This window comes from Cervus canadensis, chromosome 27 (genome assembly GCF_019320065.1).
Source record: "Cervus canadensis isolate Bull #8, Minnesota chromosome 27, ASM1932006v1, whole genome shotgun sequence".
Lineage (NCBI taxonomy): Eukaryota > Metazoa > Chordata > Mammalia > Artiodactyla > Cervidae > Cervus > Cervus canadensis.
The window spans coordinates 40,749,061-40,766,233 of NC_057412.1; the positions used below are offsets into that span (position 1 = coordinate 40,749,061).

The following is a 17,173-nucleotide window of genomic DNA, read 5'->3' on the forward strand; positions in this document are numbered from 1 at the left end:
GGAAGCAGCTTATCAAGACTGATGAATATTCTGCATCTTCCCTGGGACCTCCAAGGGACTCAAGTTGGCTATGAGGCAGGGCTAATGGAGAGTGAGATTTGAATGTCAGCAGAATGAGGTATTGAAGGAGCTGGAGGAGTTTGCAGGACATTTTTAGATAGAAATTATATTCTTGTATTGTGGAAATGTTTAAGGGGTCTGATGCATATCTCTGTTGTGTGTGTTTTTTTTTTGCTCAAAGCATTCTGTTGCATCTTATTGTCCAAGAAATAAAGTTTAAAGCTCTTAACCTAGCGTTTAAGGTTCTCTATTTTCTGGTTCTAAAAACCATCTTAGTTTTTAAAAAATTTTTTAGAAAAGTTTTTTTTTTTTAATCTGAAAAGTGGCAACCTAAGAATAAAGGGAGAAACTTCCTCAATTTGATACAGAATATCTACAGAAAAACCCACAGTAAACTTACTTAATGGTGAAAGACTGGGTGCTTTCTCCCTAAGACTGGGAACAAGGCAAGTTGTTCCCCTTCACCACTAGAATTCAACGTCATACTGGAAATTCCAGCTACTGCAATAATATAAGAAAAAGAAATATAAAATACACAAGATGAGAAGGAAGAAATAAAACTATCTTTTTTAGTAGGTGATAATGACTGTCTATTTTGAAAATCCCAAAGAATCAACAATAACCAAAAACTCTTGGACTAAAAAGTGATTATAGTTGAAGTTATAAAATTAATATTGGAAGTCAACTGCTGTCCAGTATATCAGCAATGAATAATTGGAGTTTGAAATTAAAAACATAATACTATTCACCTTAGCACCAAAAGAAGAGGGAAAAGAAATGAAATGTAAGTTTAACAAAATATGTATAAGGTTTTTATGAGGAAAACTACAAATCTCTAATGAAAGAAACCAAAGATCCACATAAATGGAGAGATACTCATGTTTATGGATTAGAAGAATCAGTGTTGTTAAGCGGTCATTCTTAGATTCAGTGGTGTCATTGATCTATAGGTTCAATGCAATTCCAGTTAAAATCCCAGCAATTTTTTGGTGAATATTGACCAACTTATTCTAAGTATTATACGGAAAGGCAAAAGACCCAGAATAAGTAACACAATCTTGAGAACAAAATCAGAGGACTGACACTATCCAAGTTCAGGTATTAGTTTAAAGCTATAGTTATCAAGACAGTATAGTATTGGTGAAAGAAAAGACCCAAAGATGATTGAGACAGAATAGATGTAGTATCGGTGAAAAAAAAGACACAGATGTGTGAGACAGAATAGAGGGCCTGTAAATAGACTCACATATAGTCAAGTGGTCTTTGACAAAGGGGCAAAAGCAATTCTGTTATAGAGAGAATAATCTTTTCAATAAATGGTGCTAGAACAACAGTATATCCACATGAAAACACACAAAAAAAGAAATCTATACATAATCCTTATGTTTTTTCACAAAAATTAATTCAAAATGGATCATAGACCTAAATGTAAAAGCAAAGCTATAAAACTTCTAGAAGTTAACATAGGAGAAAATCAAGATGACCTTGGGTATGAAGTTTTTAGATACAGCATCAAGTGCACAACCCATCAAAGAAAAACATATATAAATTATTCCATATTATTTGAAACTTCTAATCTGTGAAAGACAACTTTTAAGGACTGGAAAGACAAGCGACAAACTGGGAGGCAATACATGCAATTCTTGTGTCTGATAAAAAGATAGGTATCCAGATATACAAAGAACTCTTAAAAGTCAACAGTAAGAAAACAAATAGCCCAAGTAAAAAGTAAGTCACTTCATCAAAGGAGATAGGTAGACGGCAAATGATTGTATATCTTGATTGATCTGCAAATGGAAATGACAATGAGGTACTATTGTACACCTATTTGAAAGGCTGAAATCTAGAACACTGACAAAATCAAATGCTAGAGAAGCTTTGGAGAAACATCTCTCTGCATTTATTGTTGGAAATGCAAAATGATACAGCCATGTTGGAAGACAGTTTGGCAGCTTCTTACAAAACAAATCGTGCTCTAATCATACGATTCAGGATTAGGCTCCTAGGTGTTTACTCAGATGAGTTGGGAACTAATGTCCATACAAAAACCTGCACATAAACTTTTAAATGTTTATAGCAGCTGTATAATATAGTCACCCCAAACTGGAAGCAAACAAGATGTCCTTCAATAGGGGGATGGATAAAAAACAAAAACAAGCAACAACAACAGCAAAAATAAAAATAAAAATAAAACCCCACAAAAAACCCAGTGATACTCTCATACAATGAAATATTGTTCAGCACTACAATGAAATGAATTATCAAACTAGAAAAAGACATGAATGAACTTTAAATGCATTGTTGCTAAATAAAAGGGTTCAGTCTGAAAAGGCTACATTTTGTATGATTCCAATTATATGATGTTCTAGAAAAGACAAAACTATAGAAAAAGTAAAAAGATCAATGGTTGCCAAGGGCTCAGGGGCAGGAAGAAAGTGATGAGTAGGTGGAACAAAGGAGGATTTTGTGGCACATTCTGCATGTTTCTGTAATGGTAGATACATGACACGATGCATTTGTCAAATGCAAAGAACCGTAAAACACAAAGTGAACCCTAATGTAAATGATGAACTTCAGTTAATAAAAATGTATCGTGATTGGTTCTCCAGTTGTAGTAAATATATGACATTAATGCAAGAAGTAAATAATTGGGAAGCTGTGAGAGTTGGGGAGAAAAAACATGGAACTCTGTAATTTTTGCTCAGTTTTCTCTAAACCTAAAGCTTTTCTAAAAAATAAAGTATATTAATTTGAAAAAAATGAAAGCACAAAAATAATATGGCATACTCTAGTCTTCCTACCGTGCAGAACTGACATTTTGTATTATTTGCTTCAAGTTTTTCTTTTAAATAAAGGAAATAAGGTATTACAGAGCAAGCACTCCATGACATCCCCAGTTCTAGTCTCCTTCACTCTCCCCAAAGGAAACTACTATTACTAATGCCTATCCTTGCTTTTATGTTTTTATATTCATATATGTGCTTGAGCAATTAATTGTATTATGTTTCAGGTGTTTAAGAACATGGGGTCGCAAGCAGTCAGACATGACTGACATGACTGAGTGACTTTCACACAGACACACATCATATTCTGCTGTATATGTTACTTCATGTTATTTTTCCATTTCTCTATTGATGGATATTTAGATTATTTCTAATTTCATGTTACTACTACCAATGCAGCAATAAAACTTTTTATATATTCAAGAGAACATATCTGTGACTTGTTAGGGTACATAGTACAAATGGAAGTGCTGGACTGTAGTCAGCAATCAAATTTATACTTCTGACAGTGTGTAAGCATTCCCATTTTCTCATACTCTCACCAACACTTGATATAATAGATCTTTTTAGTTCTGCTAATCTAATAAGTAGAAAAATAGCTCTGATTTAAATTTAATTTTCTTTGATTTCTCATGAGATTGGACATTTTTTCATTTGATTATCAGGCATTAAGGTTTTCTCTGTGTTGAACTGTCTGTTAAGAACAATTCCTTGCCCATGGTAGAGGAGTGTAGGGGAGCAGATTGTTTGTTTGTTTTTTTTTCTTTTTAACAGATCCCTGATAAAAAATGACATTCTGGCTACTCAGCCTTTGTCAGTTTTACGTTAATTGTCAATATCTTCTTGGTCATGTGTCTTTTAACTGTATTTATGGTATATTGTCATAGAGGTACTATAGACCCAGGGCTAGATATGAATTTCAGTCTATTACTTATCATTTGTGTGATTATAGACATTTTAGTTTCTAACTTTGCTTCAGGTTCTTCATCTGCAATATCAGACTGACAATACTTTCTGATAGTATCTACTTCAGAGGCTTCTTATAAAGGTTAAATTAGTTAAAATGCAAAGCAGTTACTTGAATGGAGACTGGTATACAGAAAGCAGTCAATAAATGGTAGCTATTATTTTGACACATATAATTTTTATTTTTTTGCTATACAAGATAGATTTAAATATTTTTTTATATACAATAGAATTTCACTTGCATATCACATAAAATATTCATGAAAACAGAAGTATTCAGGAATGGAATGGATCCTGACAAAGTTGTCAGGAATAAGCTTCTTTCAGATTCACTGCTCTTTCTCTTCAACATGGACCTTATAATCTAAAACAGTTGCTAAGGCTCCATCCATCAAAATTGTGTTCCTGGCTGCCAGGAGAGAAGGAAGTGCAGAAGAGTTCATTCTCCCTTTTCAATTAGCTTCATTGAAGTATAATTTACATACAATAAAGTTTAGCCCTAAATTTTAAGTATGTAATTTGATGATTTTTGATAATATTTTTGACATTTTTCATTGATGTGATTTGTGAAGCAGCATGAAGCCTGGAACTATAGATGACTGCTTTAGATTCTTACCACATCACTGATACTCAGCTCAGTGCCTAGACATTTGTCAAATGATGTCTCAGACTACTCAGTTCTTTTTTTGTTGGCAGCCCTGTGCATTCTGACTTTGATTACCACAGTGGTAAATAAGTACTCTGACAATGTGCAAAGCTTCACCTCCTTCACATGTGCTGACAATTCAGTTATAGATAGTCCTAGCAGGAGGAGCCTCTCACTACCGTGTTTAACCTACACACATGCAGTTGATGAAGACTGTCTGATGGAGCTAGCTGAGAAGGTTTTTCTCGTCTTTGCCCTGGTCTAGGGGGACAGAATGGGATTTGGAGTCAGACATATAAAGAACTTGAAATCCTGGCTCTGATCTTTAACCAACTCTGTGCCCTGCGTTAGTCGCTCAGTCATGTCCGACTCTTTGTGACCCCAAGGACTGTAGCCCGCCTGACTCCTCTGTCCATGGGATTCTCCAGGCAAGAATACAGGAGTGGGTTGCCATGTGCTTCTCCAAGGGATCTTCCTGGCCCAGGGATTGAACCCAGGTCTCCTGCATTGGCAGGAGTGTTTACCTGGGAGGAGCCTCTGTGCCCTAGTGTTGGTTAGTTAATCTCTTGGTGTGTCATATTTCTCACGCCTGTGGTAGAAAGAATACTTCTTGGGTTTTCTCAAAGAATAATAAAATACATGAAAAGTTTAGCACATAGTAGATGCTAGCTTCCTACCTACCTCAGGTGCAACACTTCCAACAGAAACAATCTAGGCTTCTATATTTTGAAGAATTGGCTACAGGCAGGTAATGTGACATGATACTTGTTCTTACTATTTGTCGGTTTTATTTTTCAAGATATAAGTCTTTGGATTGCCTTATCCTGTCTTATATTTTCAGGTTAAGTGTTCTGTTTGTTGTTCTGAATGTTTGTTCAAGAATAGCCTTGTATGTGACATGGATGGTTTTAGTTATTTAAACATCTCAATGTTTAACTCAAAGAGTTATGGGAATAAGAACCAAGTGTACAGAAGAGCTGGATGAAGCACAAGTTGGAATCAAGATTGCCAGGAGAAATATCAATAACCTCAGATATGCAGATGACACAACCCTTATGGCAGAAAGTGAAGAGGAACTGAGGAGCCTCTTGATGAAAGAGGAGAGTGAAAAAGCTGGTTTAAAACTCAACATTCAGAAAACAAAGATCATGGTATCCAGTCCCATCCCTTCATGGCAAATAGATGGGGAAACCATGGAAACAGTGACAGACTTTATTTTCTTGGGCTCCAAAATCACTGCAGGTGGTGACTGCAGCCATGAAACTAAAAGACGCTTGCTCCCTGGAAGAAAAACTATGACCAACCTAGATAGCGTATTAAGAAGCAGAGACATTACTTTGTTGACAAAAGTTCATCTAGTCAAAGCTGTGGTTTTTTCAGTGGTCATGTATGGATGTGAGAGTTGGGCCATTAAGAAAGCGGAGTGCCAAAGAATTGATGCTTTTGAACTATGGTGTTGGAGAAGACTCTTGAGAGTCCCTTGGACAGCAAGGAGATCCAACCAGTCAATCCTAAAGGAAATCAGTCCTGAATATTCATTGGAAGGACTGATGCTGAAGCTGAAGCTCTAGTACTTTGGCCACCTGATGCAGGGAACTGACTCACTGGAAAAGACCCTGATGCTGGGCAAGATTGAAGGCAGGAGAAGGGGACGACAGAGGATGAGATGGTTGGATGGCACTGCTGACTCAACGGACATGAGTTTGAGAAACCTCTGGGAGTTGTTGACGAACAGGGAAGCCTGGCGTGCTGCAGTCCATGTGGGGGCAAAGAGCGACTGAACCTAACTGAACTGTATAGAAGAGAGCAAAATAAAATGTCTTAATAATACATGATGAAATAGAGTAAAATAAATAGAATGGAAGCACTCTAGAATGGTTATTGTCATCCGACAGAGCCAGATTATCATCTGGTCTCAAGAGCAGCTATTGCACCATCCACCCTTGTCTAATACGAAGCCTGATATAAGCAGACACATCACGGCTTATGTACTGATAGGAGACAAATGCCTCTGGGTATGCTGATGGGGAGGCCACACTTAAATCTGAGTTAGTAGATATGAAGTGAGCCCAGGAATTTGCAAGTAGTCACCTGACTCTTTCTGATCCTGGTTGCCACCCAGGCCAGTGTTTCAGGGAGGTGGGTCCCAAGTAGCAGCTCATCATTCATTGGTTATTTATTAAGTGCTAACTAGGTGTGATGCATTCTAGGGGACATGGCCCTTGTTCACCAAGAGTTTACACTGAAGGAGGAAATAAGACTTGAATGCAGATAGGGTAGCAGTTGCTGGCTCTCCAGGTTAGAGTCAGACCATTGCTTCTTTCTTGCTCACATTTCACTTGGTGCAAGCTTCATATTGATTTAGAAAAATTTATTGTAAATTATTTATTCACCCACCTCTCAGTTTGTGTACTCCTTGAGGACAAGTGACCTTCACTGTTGACGTACTTAAATGTTTGCCCATCATCTTTTGTTATTCCTATAACTTTGATTTGGCTGTGACTGCCAACTTAAGCACCCATGCCAATCTCTTGCTTGAGGCACTGCATGTTAGAAGATGGTTTGTCCTTATCAGTCAGGCTTTATTATGTTACTGCTGCTATTGCCATTCCCTTTGTTGTCTATCCATCTTGATGGCCTGGAAGAGAGAGGGTAAAGATCAGACATGCTCCCCTGGGTCTGGTTTTCACAGCAGGTGGGACATGACTGTGGTCATGTGGGTGGGGTGTCAAGGTGAGTCTCATTGGGAAATACTCTGTGGCACAACGGTTGGACTGGAGGTAGGGTGTTCAAAAGGGTGTGGTCCTTAGATTCACATTTATGCAGGCATTGTGACATATTCTGAAGAAGTATCTGCTCAAGTTCAAGCTAGGAAGATATGAGCACATTGGTATAGTCTCCAAGAAGGAAGAGGGGGCAGTTTTAGATTCAGCTCAGTCAGTATCTGCTTTTCCTTCTTGAGACTGGGACCATTGTAAATTCTCTTCTGGGAGAAGAGAATTGCATGGGACTTGACACTGAGGAAAGTGTGAATGTAAGGATAACTTAATAATACATTTATTCATAATAGTACTAATAAATAAGAAGAGTCTTTGAAAACAGTTGAAATTTGGGAGAGAAAGAACTGGTATGGAATGATGGAAAATAAAATATAATTAAAGCTACATATACTTGTATATACGTTGCTTTGAGAGTTAAGTGGTAAAGTGAGCTCAGGAAATAGTTCAAATTGGTTTATTGTATTTGAATATGTAAATGTCTTGAAATATGAGTCACTAAGATTTAAGAATACTTCATTTTGGTGATGGTTCGAGCTGAAATTTTTGTTAAAGTTTTTCTCCATAGTATTCATTTTATATTGAAGTTGAAAATCCAACAAGTAAAATTGTAGAATCTCTATCTCTGGGCTATCTTGAGTTCTCCCGTACACAGGCCTGGCCATTGGCTTAAGTGGCTTTAGTTAATGGGCATGAATATGTAACACCTGATTTAGATCTTGAGATTTGCCCATTATCCTTAAGTGAGAGAGTTTAAAAACAGTTCCCTTTTGAGTGGTGAGTGAGTATTTGTGTATGTCAGGGGGTGTTCAGAAAAAAGCAGCCAATGTGGATTGCAGGTATTGTTTCTTGTCTTAGCTCTGGGGGTGATGTTTGGCGTCATTAGGAGCAGAGGTTTTTTTTCTGGATAGGGAAGGGTATAAATTTTTAGGATGGCTGGCAGCTGGAAGCTAGTGGTTGAATCTTGAAGCCCACCATTTTAGGGCTGCCTGAACCTCTTCCGCACAAGATCACAAGCGGTGCAATCAAGCGGGGAGGATGCTGAGGAAGGACCTTCTGGTTTGCTAGCCTGGTGATTCCCCCGGGGTTTCTGCTGTCTGTCTGGCAAGTATGCTCTGCTTTGTGGAGGAGGGCCCCATGTCTCCTTCCAAGGGCAATATACCTGCTTTTGGGATTGAGATCTAGTTAAACTTGGATTACTAGGTTCTTACCAGCAGTTGCACCTGCCGGCAATAGTAAAGCAGGGAAGAATAGACAGATACACAGGTGGTGGGGTTCTAGAAGTTGACTGGAGTGATGTTTGAGGTTCTGAGTGAGTTTTCTCTCTCCACAATGGAAGTGAAATCAAGTGAGTGCCATCTTTGTTGCTAGGAGAAACTGGGTCTGCTGGGTCCCTGAATCTGGTGAATATAGCAAGCCTGCTCTGACTTCATTTTGTTTGGGTTTTTTAAACAGAGAAAGATTGGAACCATCAGAGTATTTCAGATTATAAGGCTAAAGATACAGAAGATCTGAAACTGACATAGGAAAAGAAGTCATTTCTCACCCCGTTACAATCATTTCAAAATCTTTCAACTACTCCTCATTGCCACCCTATCACATCCCAGAGGCTGTTCTGAGATACACTGGTACGTTCAGCCTTTGGGAGTGTGGTAATCTGTTAGCTGGTCATAGAGGTGGATTTGGACTAGAGCTGCACAATTCAGAAATTTTCATGTTATTACCAAGATAGGCAATACATTTTATGTGTGGATTCAAAGTATTTACTAGGGAAAGCTAAACATTTAAAAGCAGCCATTTTTGGTAACCTGTTTTGGAATTTTCTTCCCCTTTTTCCCGTGTACCAGAAGTCTAAAAAAATAAATAAGGATGGTTTAGGCATTTAGCCTCTGAGAGGCCTCAGTTGCCTGCCTCCCAGGCACTCACAATATAGTAACAAATATAGAGAGTAACGGAGCAGGCCAACTCCCAGTGGCTAATTACAGAGAGAATTCAGTAAAGCGAGAACTCAGTACTTTGAGAAGGTATTAGCATCTCCTGTCTGGGCCATGAGGGCAGATTCACCAAGCAGAAAAATTCAAGCGGCTAAGGGAAGTCAGCGTCATTGCGGCAAGAGAGGGTTCACAGAAGCACCAGAGGCAGTAAATCTCGATAACCAGCTAGTTTTCAGGGACATAGATGGACTCTAGGATGACCTGCATATTTGGGGTTTGAGCAAGTGGGTGAGTTGTGGTAACTGGAGGAAAAATTGTTTTCTGGTGTTGGGCGGTAAATAAGATGATTAGTTTAATGGCGGTGTTGAGTAAATATGTGATGCTGCGTTACAAGAAGGACTTCTTTACTCTTAACTTACAACTTCACAGTATCCAGCGCACTATACAGGGCCAGTGGGTAATGGAAGGGTAGATTTATGGTTCCTGCTTTCAAGGAGCTTATTCTCTAATTCCAGTCAAAGAGTTAAACATCCACAGAAAATGCTAGTAACTCTCTAAGTCGATAGCAGGAGCAATGTTTCAGGCAGTACGTGAATGAGTGCTAAGTGAATTGTATAGGTGCTTCTTGCTTTTCTGCAATTGGTATACAAGTAGAGAAATTTCTCATTTGGTTTTACTTTCATAGTTTGGGATGTTGAGTATAGCCAGAGCTTGTTTAATAATACTGTGGGTTATTTGCTTTGGAACAACTCATTTTAATTTTATAAGGTTGAAACTTTGTTTTATTTTAAAGAAAGGGAAGCTAAAACCCCGAGAGGTTAAACAACTTTCCCAAAGTCATGGAACTGTTAAAGTTAGAATTCACCTCTAGTCAATCTAAATCTAAAGTCGCCTCTTCTCAGTTTTAAAAACAACCTTTTTTTTTTTTAAGTAAATGTATCCCCTCTTTCTTAATTTCAGACATGTATATTGCTTCTAATTTGGTCCCTGATTTCTGATTAGATGTTTAGGATAAATTCCTTGAAGTGGATTACCTGTACCAAACAATGTAAAATTTAAGCTTCCTTTAGAATATATCAGATTCTTTTTCAGAAGAGTTAAAAATATTTAGAGTCTAAATGTACTTCTCAATCCCACATAGAAGTATATTTCAATCTCATGTGATCGTCTAAGCCATGACTTACAAGAGGACTCAGTAACACTGTGATAAAGATGGTGGTTAGGATAATGAATCAGTGAATCTGTTAGAGCAGGTAGTAACTCCAGGTGTCAGGTAGCCACCTCCTTCTTTATTAATTAAGGACCAAGGCTCAGAGAGCTTAAGGGACCTCATCTAGGTCACACCGCTCATCAGAGTCAGTCTGGATAAGAAGCTGCATTTGGCACTTTGTGATACACTGAGGCAGAGTCTCTAGGATGGTATGGATGATTCTGGGGTTGCTAAAATGTCTGTCTGGGGTCTCAGCTGGAGATTGAAGAGCCTTTTAGTGTTTGAGTCAGCTTCACAGTTCATCTTTGAAACTTCACAGTTCTGTCAGAAGGATGTGGAAGTAACTCAAACGTCACAGTTCTGTCAGAGGGATGTGGAAGTAACTCAAAGGGATTTGCCCTGAACTGAGAGGTCCATCACCCACCCCTGCTGAGCTGAAGGGAATCCTGAAATCCCCTTTCATGAGTTCTCCTACACTGGCCCACTGTAAGATCCACAGGGGTGATTCTGAACACTCTCTTTGTTATTCTGTAGATGATACAATACCTTTGAACAAAAGGCTGCTCATGTAATTCAAAACTCATATAACTAAAGACTGATTTTCTATGTGTGTTAGTCACTCAGTTGTCTGATTCTTTGCCACCCCATGGACTGGGGCACACCAAGCTCCTCCATTCATGGGATTTTCCAGGCAAGAATGCTGGAGTAGAATGCCATTGCCTTCTCCAGGGGATCTTCCCTACCCAGGGACCAAACCCAGGTATCCCAATTTGTAGGCAGACTCTTTACTGTCTGAGCCACTAGGGAAGACTCTGATTTTCTATAGCACTGACCAAAAAAGGAGGATATTTCTGTTTTTTATTGCTTGATCATGTAGCAATTCAGTTCAAGCCTGGTTTTCTATCAGTTCAGTTTAGTCACTCGGTCATGTCGGACCCTTTGCCATTCCATGGACTGAAACAAGCCAGGCTTCCCTGTCCTCCACCAACTCCTGGAGCTTCCTCAAATTCATGTCCATTGAGTCAGTGAAGCCATCCAGCCATCTCATCCTCTGTCGTCCCCTTCTCCTCCTGTCCTCAATCCCTCCCAGCATCAGGGTCTTTCCCAATGAGTCAGTTCTTTGCATCAGGTGGCCAAAGTATTGGAGCTTCAGCATCAGTCCTTCCAATGAATATTCAGGACTGATTTCCTTTAGGATGGACTGGTTGGATCTCCTTGCAGTCCAAGGGATTCTTCAGAGTCTTCTCCAACATCACAATTCAAAAGCATCAATTCTTTGGTGCTCACCTTTCTTTATGGTCCAAGTCTCACATCCATACATGACTACTGGAAAAACCATAGATTTGACTACAAGGGCCTTTGTCAGCAAAGTAATGTCTGCTTTTTAAAATGCTGTCTGTGTTTGTCATAGCTTTTCTTCCAAGGAGCAAGTGTCTTTTAATTTCATGGCTGCAGTCACTGTCCACAATGATTTTGGAGCCCAAGAAAATAAAGTCCTTCACTGTTTCCATTGTTTCTCCATCTATTTGCTATGAAATGATGTGACCAAATGCCATGATCTTAGTTTTTGAACCTTGAGTTTTAGGCAAACTTTTTCATTCTCCTCTTTCACTTTCATCAAGAGGCTCTTCGGTTCTTTTTCGGTTTCTACCATAAGGGTGGTGTCATCAGCATATGCGAGGTTATTAATATTTCTCTTGACATGAACAGAATGAAAAGACAAAAAGATAGGACACTGAAAGATGGACTCCCCAGGTTGGTAGGTGCCAAATATGCTACTGGAGACCAGTGGAGAAATGACTCCAGAAAGAATGAAGAGATGGAGCCAAATCAAAAACAACACCTAGTTGTGGATGTGACAGGTGATGGAAGTAACATCTGATGCTGTAAGAGCAATATTGCATAGGAACCTGGAATGTTAGGTCCATGAATCAAGGCAAATTGGAAGTGGTCAAACAGGAGATGGCAAGAATGAACATTGACATTTTAGGAATCAGCAAACTGAAATGGACTGGAATGGGTGAATTTAACTCAGATGACCATTATATCCACTACCGTGGGCAGGAATCCCTTACAAGAAATGGAGTAGCCATCATAGTCAACAGAAGAGTCTGAAATGCAGTACCTGGATGCGATCTCAAAAAAGACAGAATGATCTCTGTTCATTTCCAAGGCAAACCAGTCATATCACAGTAATCCAAGTCTATGCCCCAATCAGTAATGCTGAAGAAATTGAAGTTGAATGATTCTATGAAGATCTACAAGACCTTCTAGAACTAACACCGAAAAAAGATGTCCTTTTTATTACAGGGGACTGAAAAAAAAGTAGGAAGTCAAGAAATACCTAGAGTAACAGGCAAATATGGCCTTGGTGTACAGAATGAAGCAGGGCAAAGTTTAATAGAGTTTTGCCAGGAGAATGCATTGGTCATAGCAAACACCCTCTTCCAGCAACACAAGAGAAGACTCTACACATGGACATCACCAGATGGTCAATACAGAATTCAGACTGATTATATTCTTTGCAACTGAAGATAGAGAAACTATATCAGTTCAATTCAGTTCAGTCACTCAGTTGTGTCTGACTCTTTGTGACCCCATGAATCACAGCACACAAGGCCTCGCTGTCCATCACCAACTCCCGGAGTTTACTCACTCATGTCCATCGAGTCGGTGATGCCATCCAGCCATCTCATCCTCTGTCAACCCCTTCTCCTCCTGCCCCCAATCCCTCCCAGCATCAGGTCTTTTCCAATGAGTCAACTCTTCGCATGAGGTGGCCAAAGAATTGGAGTTTCAGCTTCGGCATCAGTCCTTCCAATGAACACCCAGGACTGATCTCCTTTAGGATGGACTGGTTGGATCTCCTTGCAGTCCAAGGGACTCTCAAGAGTCTTCTCCAACACCACAGTTCAAAAGCATCAATTCTTCTGCACTCAGCTTTCTTCACAGTCCAACTCTGACATCTGTACATGACCACTGGAAAAACCATAGCCTTGACTAGATGGATCTTTGTTGACAAAGTAATGTATCTGATTTTTAATATGCTATCTAGGCTGGTCATCAGAGAAGGCAATGACACCCCACTCCAGTAGTCTTGCCTGGAGAATCCCATGGATGGAGGAGCCTGGTAGGCTGTGGTCCATGGGGTAGCTAAGAGTCAGACATGACTGAGTGACTTCACTTTCACTTTTCACTTTCACACATTGGAGACGGAAATGGCAACCCACTCCAGTGTTCTTGCCTGGAGAATCCCAGGGACGGGGGAGCCTGGTGGGCTGCTGTCTATGGGATCACACAGAGTCGGACACGACTGAAGTGACTTAGCAGCAGCAGGAGCTAGGTTGGTCATAACTTTCCTTCCAAGGAGTAAGCGTCTTTTAATTTCATGGCTGCAGTCACCATCTGCAGTGATTGTGGAGCCCCCAAAAATAAAGTCTGACACTGCTTCCACTGTTTCCCCATCTATTTCCCATGAGTATGATGGGACCAGAGAGAAACTATATACAGTCAGCAAAAAGAAGATGGGGAGCTGACTGTGGCTCAGATCATGAACTCCTTATTGCCAAATTCAGACTTAAATTGAAGGAAGTAGAGAAAACCACTAGACCATTCAGGTATGACCAAAATCAAATCCCTTATGATTATACAGTGGAGGTGAGAAATGATTCAAAAGATTAGATCTGATAGACAGAGTGCCTGAAGAATTATGGACAGAGGCTTGTGACATTGTACAGGAGGCAGTGATCAAGACCTTCCCCAAGAAAAAAAAATGCAAAAAGGCAAAATGGTTGTCTGAGGAGGCCTTACAAATAGCTGAGAAAAGAAGAGAAGCTAAAGGCAAAGGAGAAAAGGAAAGATATACCCATTTGAATGCAGAGTCCCAAAGAATAGCAAGAAGACATAAGAAAGCCTTCCTCAGTGATCAGTGCAAGGAAATAAAGGAAAACAATAGAATGGGAAAGACTAGAGATCTCTCAAGAAAATTAGAGATACCAAGGGGACATTTCATGCAAAGATGAGCAAAGTAAAGGACAGAAATGGTACGGACCTAACAGAAGCAGATGGCAACCCACTCCAGTACTCTTGCCTGGAAAATCCCATGGACAGAGGAGCCTGGTAGGCTACAGCCCATGGGGTCGCTAAGAGTCAGACAGACTTAGCGGCTTCACTTTCACTTTTCACTTTCATGCATTGGGGAAGGAAATGGCAACCCACTCCAGTGTTCTTGCCTGGAGAATCCCAGGGACAGGGGTGCCTGGTGGGCTGCCATCTCTGGGCTTGAACAGAGTCAGACACGTCAGACACGACTGAAGAAACTTAGCAGCAGCAACAGAAGCAGAAGACATTAAAAAGAGGTGGCAAAAATACACGGAACAATACAAAAAAAGATCTTCGTGACCCATATAACCATGATGGTGTGATCACTCACCTAGAGCCAGACATCCTGGAATGCAAGGTTAAGTGGGCCTTAGGAAGCATCACTATGAACAAAGCTAGTGGAGGTGATGGAATTCCACTTGAGCTATTTCAGATCCTAAAAGATGATGCTCTGGAAGTGATGCACTCAATATGCCAGGAAATATGGAAAACTCAGCAGTGGCCACAGGACTGGAGGTCAGTTTTCATTCCAATCCCAAAGAAAGGCAATCCGAAAGAATGTTCAAACTACCACATAGTTGCACTCATCTCACATGCAAGTAAAGTAATGCCCCAAATTCTCCGTGCCAGGCTTCAACAGTATGTGAACTGTGAACTTGCAGATATTCAAGCTGGATTTAGAAAAGGCAGAGGAACCACAGATCAAGTTGCCAACATCTGCTGGGTCATCGAAAAAGCAAGAAATTTCCAGAAAAATATCTCTTTCTGTTTTATTGACTATGCCAAAGCCTTTGACTCTGTGGATCACAAAAAACTGTGGAAAATTCTGAAAGAGATGGGAACACCAGACATCCTTACCTGCCTCCTGAGAAATGTGTATGCATGTCAAGAAGTAACAGTTAGAACTGGACATGGAGCAACAGCTTGTTCCAAATTGGGAAAGGAGTAGGTCAAGGCTGTATTTTGTCACCCCACTTATTTAATCTATATGCAGAATACATCATGAGAAATGCCAGGCTGGATGAAGTACAAGTTGGAATCAAGTTTGCTGGGAGAATACCAATAACCTCTGATACGCAGATGACACCATCCTTATGGCAGAAAGCAAAGAACTAAAGAGCCTCTCGATGAAAATGAAAGAGGAGAGTGAAAAAGTTGGCTTAAAACAATGTTCAGAAAGCTAAGATCATGGCACCCGGTCCCATCACTTCATGGTAAATAGATGGGGAAACAGTTTATTTTGGGGACCTCTAAAATCACAGCAGATGGTGACTACAGCCGTGAAATTAAAAGATGCTTGCTCCTTGGAAGGAAAATTATGACCAACCTAGATAGCATATTAAAAAGCAGAGACATTACTTTGCCAACAAACTCCATCTAGTCATAGCTTTGGTTTTTCCAGTAGTCATGTATGGATATGAGAGTTGGACTATAAAGAAAGCTGAGCACAGAAGAATTGATGCTTTTGAACTGTGGTGTTGGAGAAGACTCTTGAGAGTCTCTTGGACTGCAAGGAGATCCAACTAGTCCATCCTAAAAGAAATCAGTCCTGAATATTCATTGGAAGGATTGATACTGTATCTGAAACTCCAATACTTTGGCCACCTGATGTGAAGAACTAACTCATTTGAAAAGACCCTGGTTCTGGGAAAGAGTGAAGGTGGGAGAAGGGGATGACAGAGGATGAGATGGTTGGATGGCATCACCTACTCAATGGACATGAGTTTGAGTAAGCTCTGGAAGTTCGTGATGGACAGGGAAGCCTTGCGTACTGCATTCCATGGGCTTGCAGAGAGTCAGACATGACTGAGTGACTGAACTGAACTGAACCTTGATTCTAGTTTATGCTTCATCTGGCCTGGCAATTTGCATGATGTACTTTGAATATAAGTTAAATAAGCAGGGTGACAATATACAGCCTTGACGTACTCCTTTCCTGATTTGGAACCAGTCTGTTCTTCCATGTCCAGTTCTAACTGTTGCTTCTTATCCTGCATACAGATTTCTCAGGAGGCAGGTAAGATGGTCTGGTATTCCCGTCTCTTGAAGAATTTTCCATAGTTTGTTGTGATCCCCACAGTCAAACGCTTTAGCATAGTCAGTGAAGTGGAAATAGATATTTTTCTGGAATTCTCTTACTTTTTCTCTGGTCCAACCAATGTTGACAATTTGATCTGTGGTTCCTCTGACTTTTCTAAATCCAGCTTGAACATCTGGAAGTTCTTGTTTCATGTTCTGTTGAAGGCTAGCCTGGAGAATTTTAAGCATTACCTTCCTAGCATGTGAGATGAGTGCAATGGTTTTGTATAGTGCTGACTAAAAAGGAGGATATGTCTGCTTTTTATTGCTCAGTCATGTATAATGGAATGAACAGAATTTACAATTTGTTTTACTTGGTATCCCTCTGGATCATCTGGATTAAGCTATTAAAACTCAGCATTTAAATGACTTAACCCAATAAAGGGTTGTTTCTCGCAGAAATCTGATGCAGAAATCTGATGTTTGATGGTCTTCTATCTTGTAGAAATGCTTTGCCCAGGTTGCCAAGGCAGGGGAGAAGCAAGTTAAAGGATTCATGTAGGTTCTTAACTGACTCAGCCTGGAAGTGACAAATGCCACAATACACTGCTCAGAACTGAAAATGTGATTCTGATCATATAGGTAAAGTGGCTGGGAAAAGTGTGGAAGAGTACACA

General features: G+C 39.9%; 1 protein-coding gene across 5 annotated transcripts in view; it reads left to right on the forward strand.

Annotated features, from left to right (window-relative positions):
- The window catches only part of LOC122428951 (transmembrane protein 45A-like), a 60,818-nt gene that overhangs the window by 19,739 nt on the left and 23,906 nt on the right, over window positions 1–17,173 (forward strand). Inside the window, exon 1 of one of the 5 annotated variants that reach the window (XM_043449111.1) lies at window positions 16,424–16,494. The exons of the other annotated variants lie outside the window; for them this stretch is intronic. Coding sequence (XP_043305046.1) covers window positions 16,440–16,494 — 55 coding nt within the window. The 5' untranslated portion in view covers window positions 16,424–16,439. Of the gene's footprint in view, window positions 1–16,423; window positions 16,495–17,173 lie in introns of those variants that run through there. 5 annotated transcript variants of the gene reach the window in all.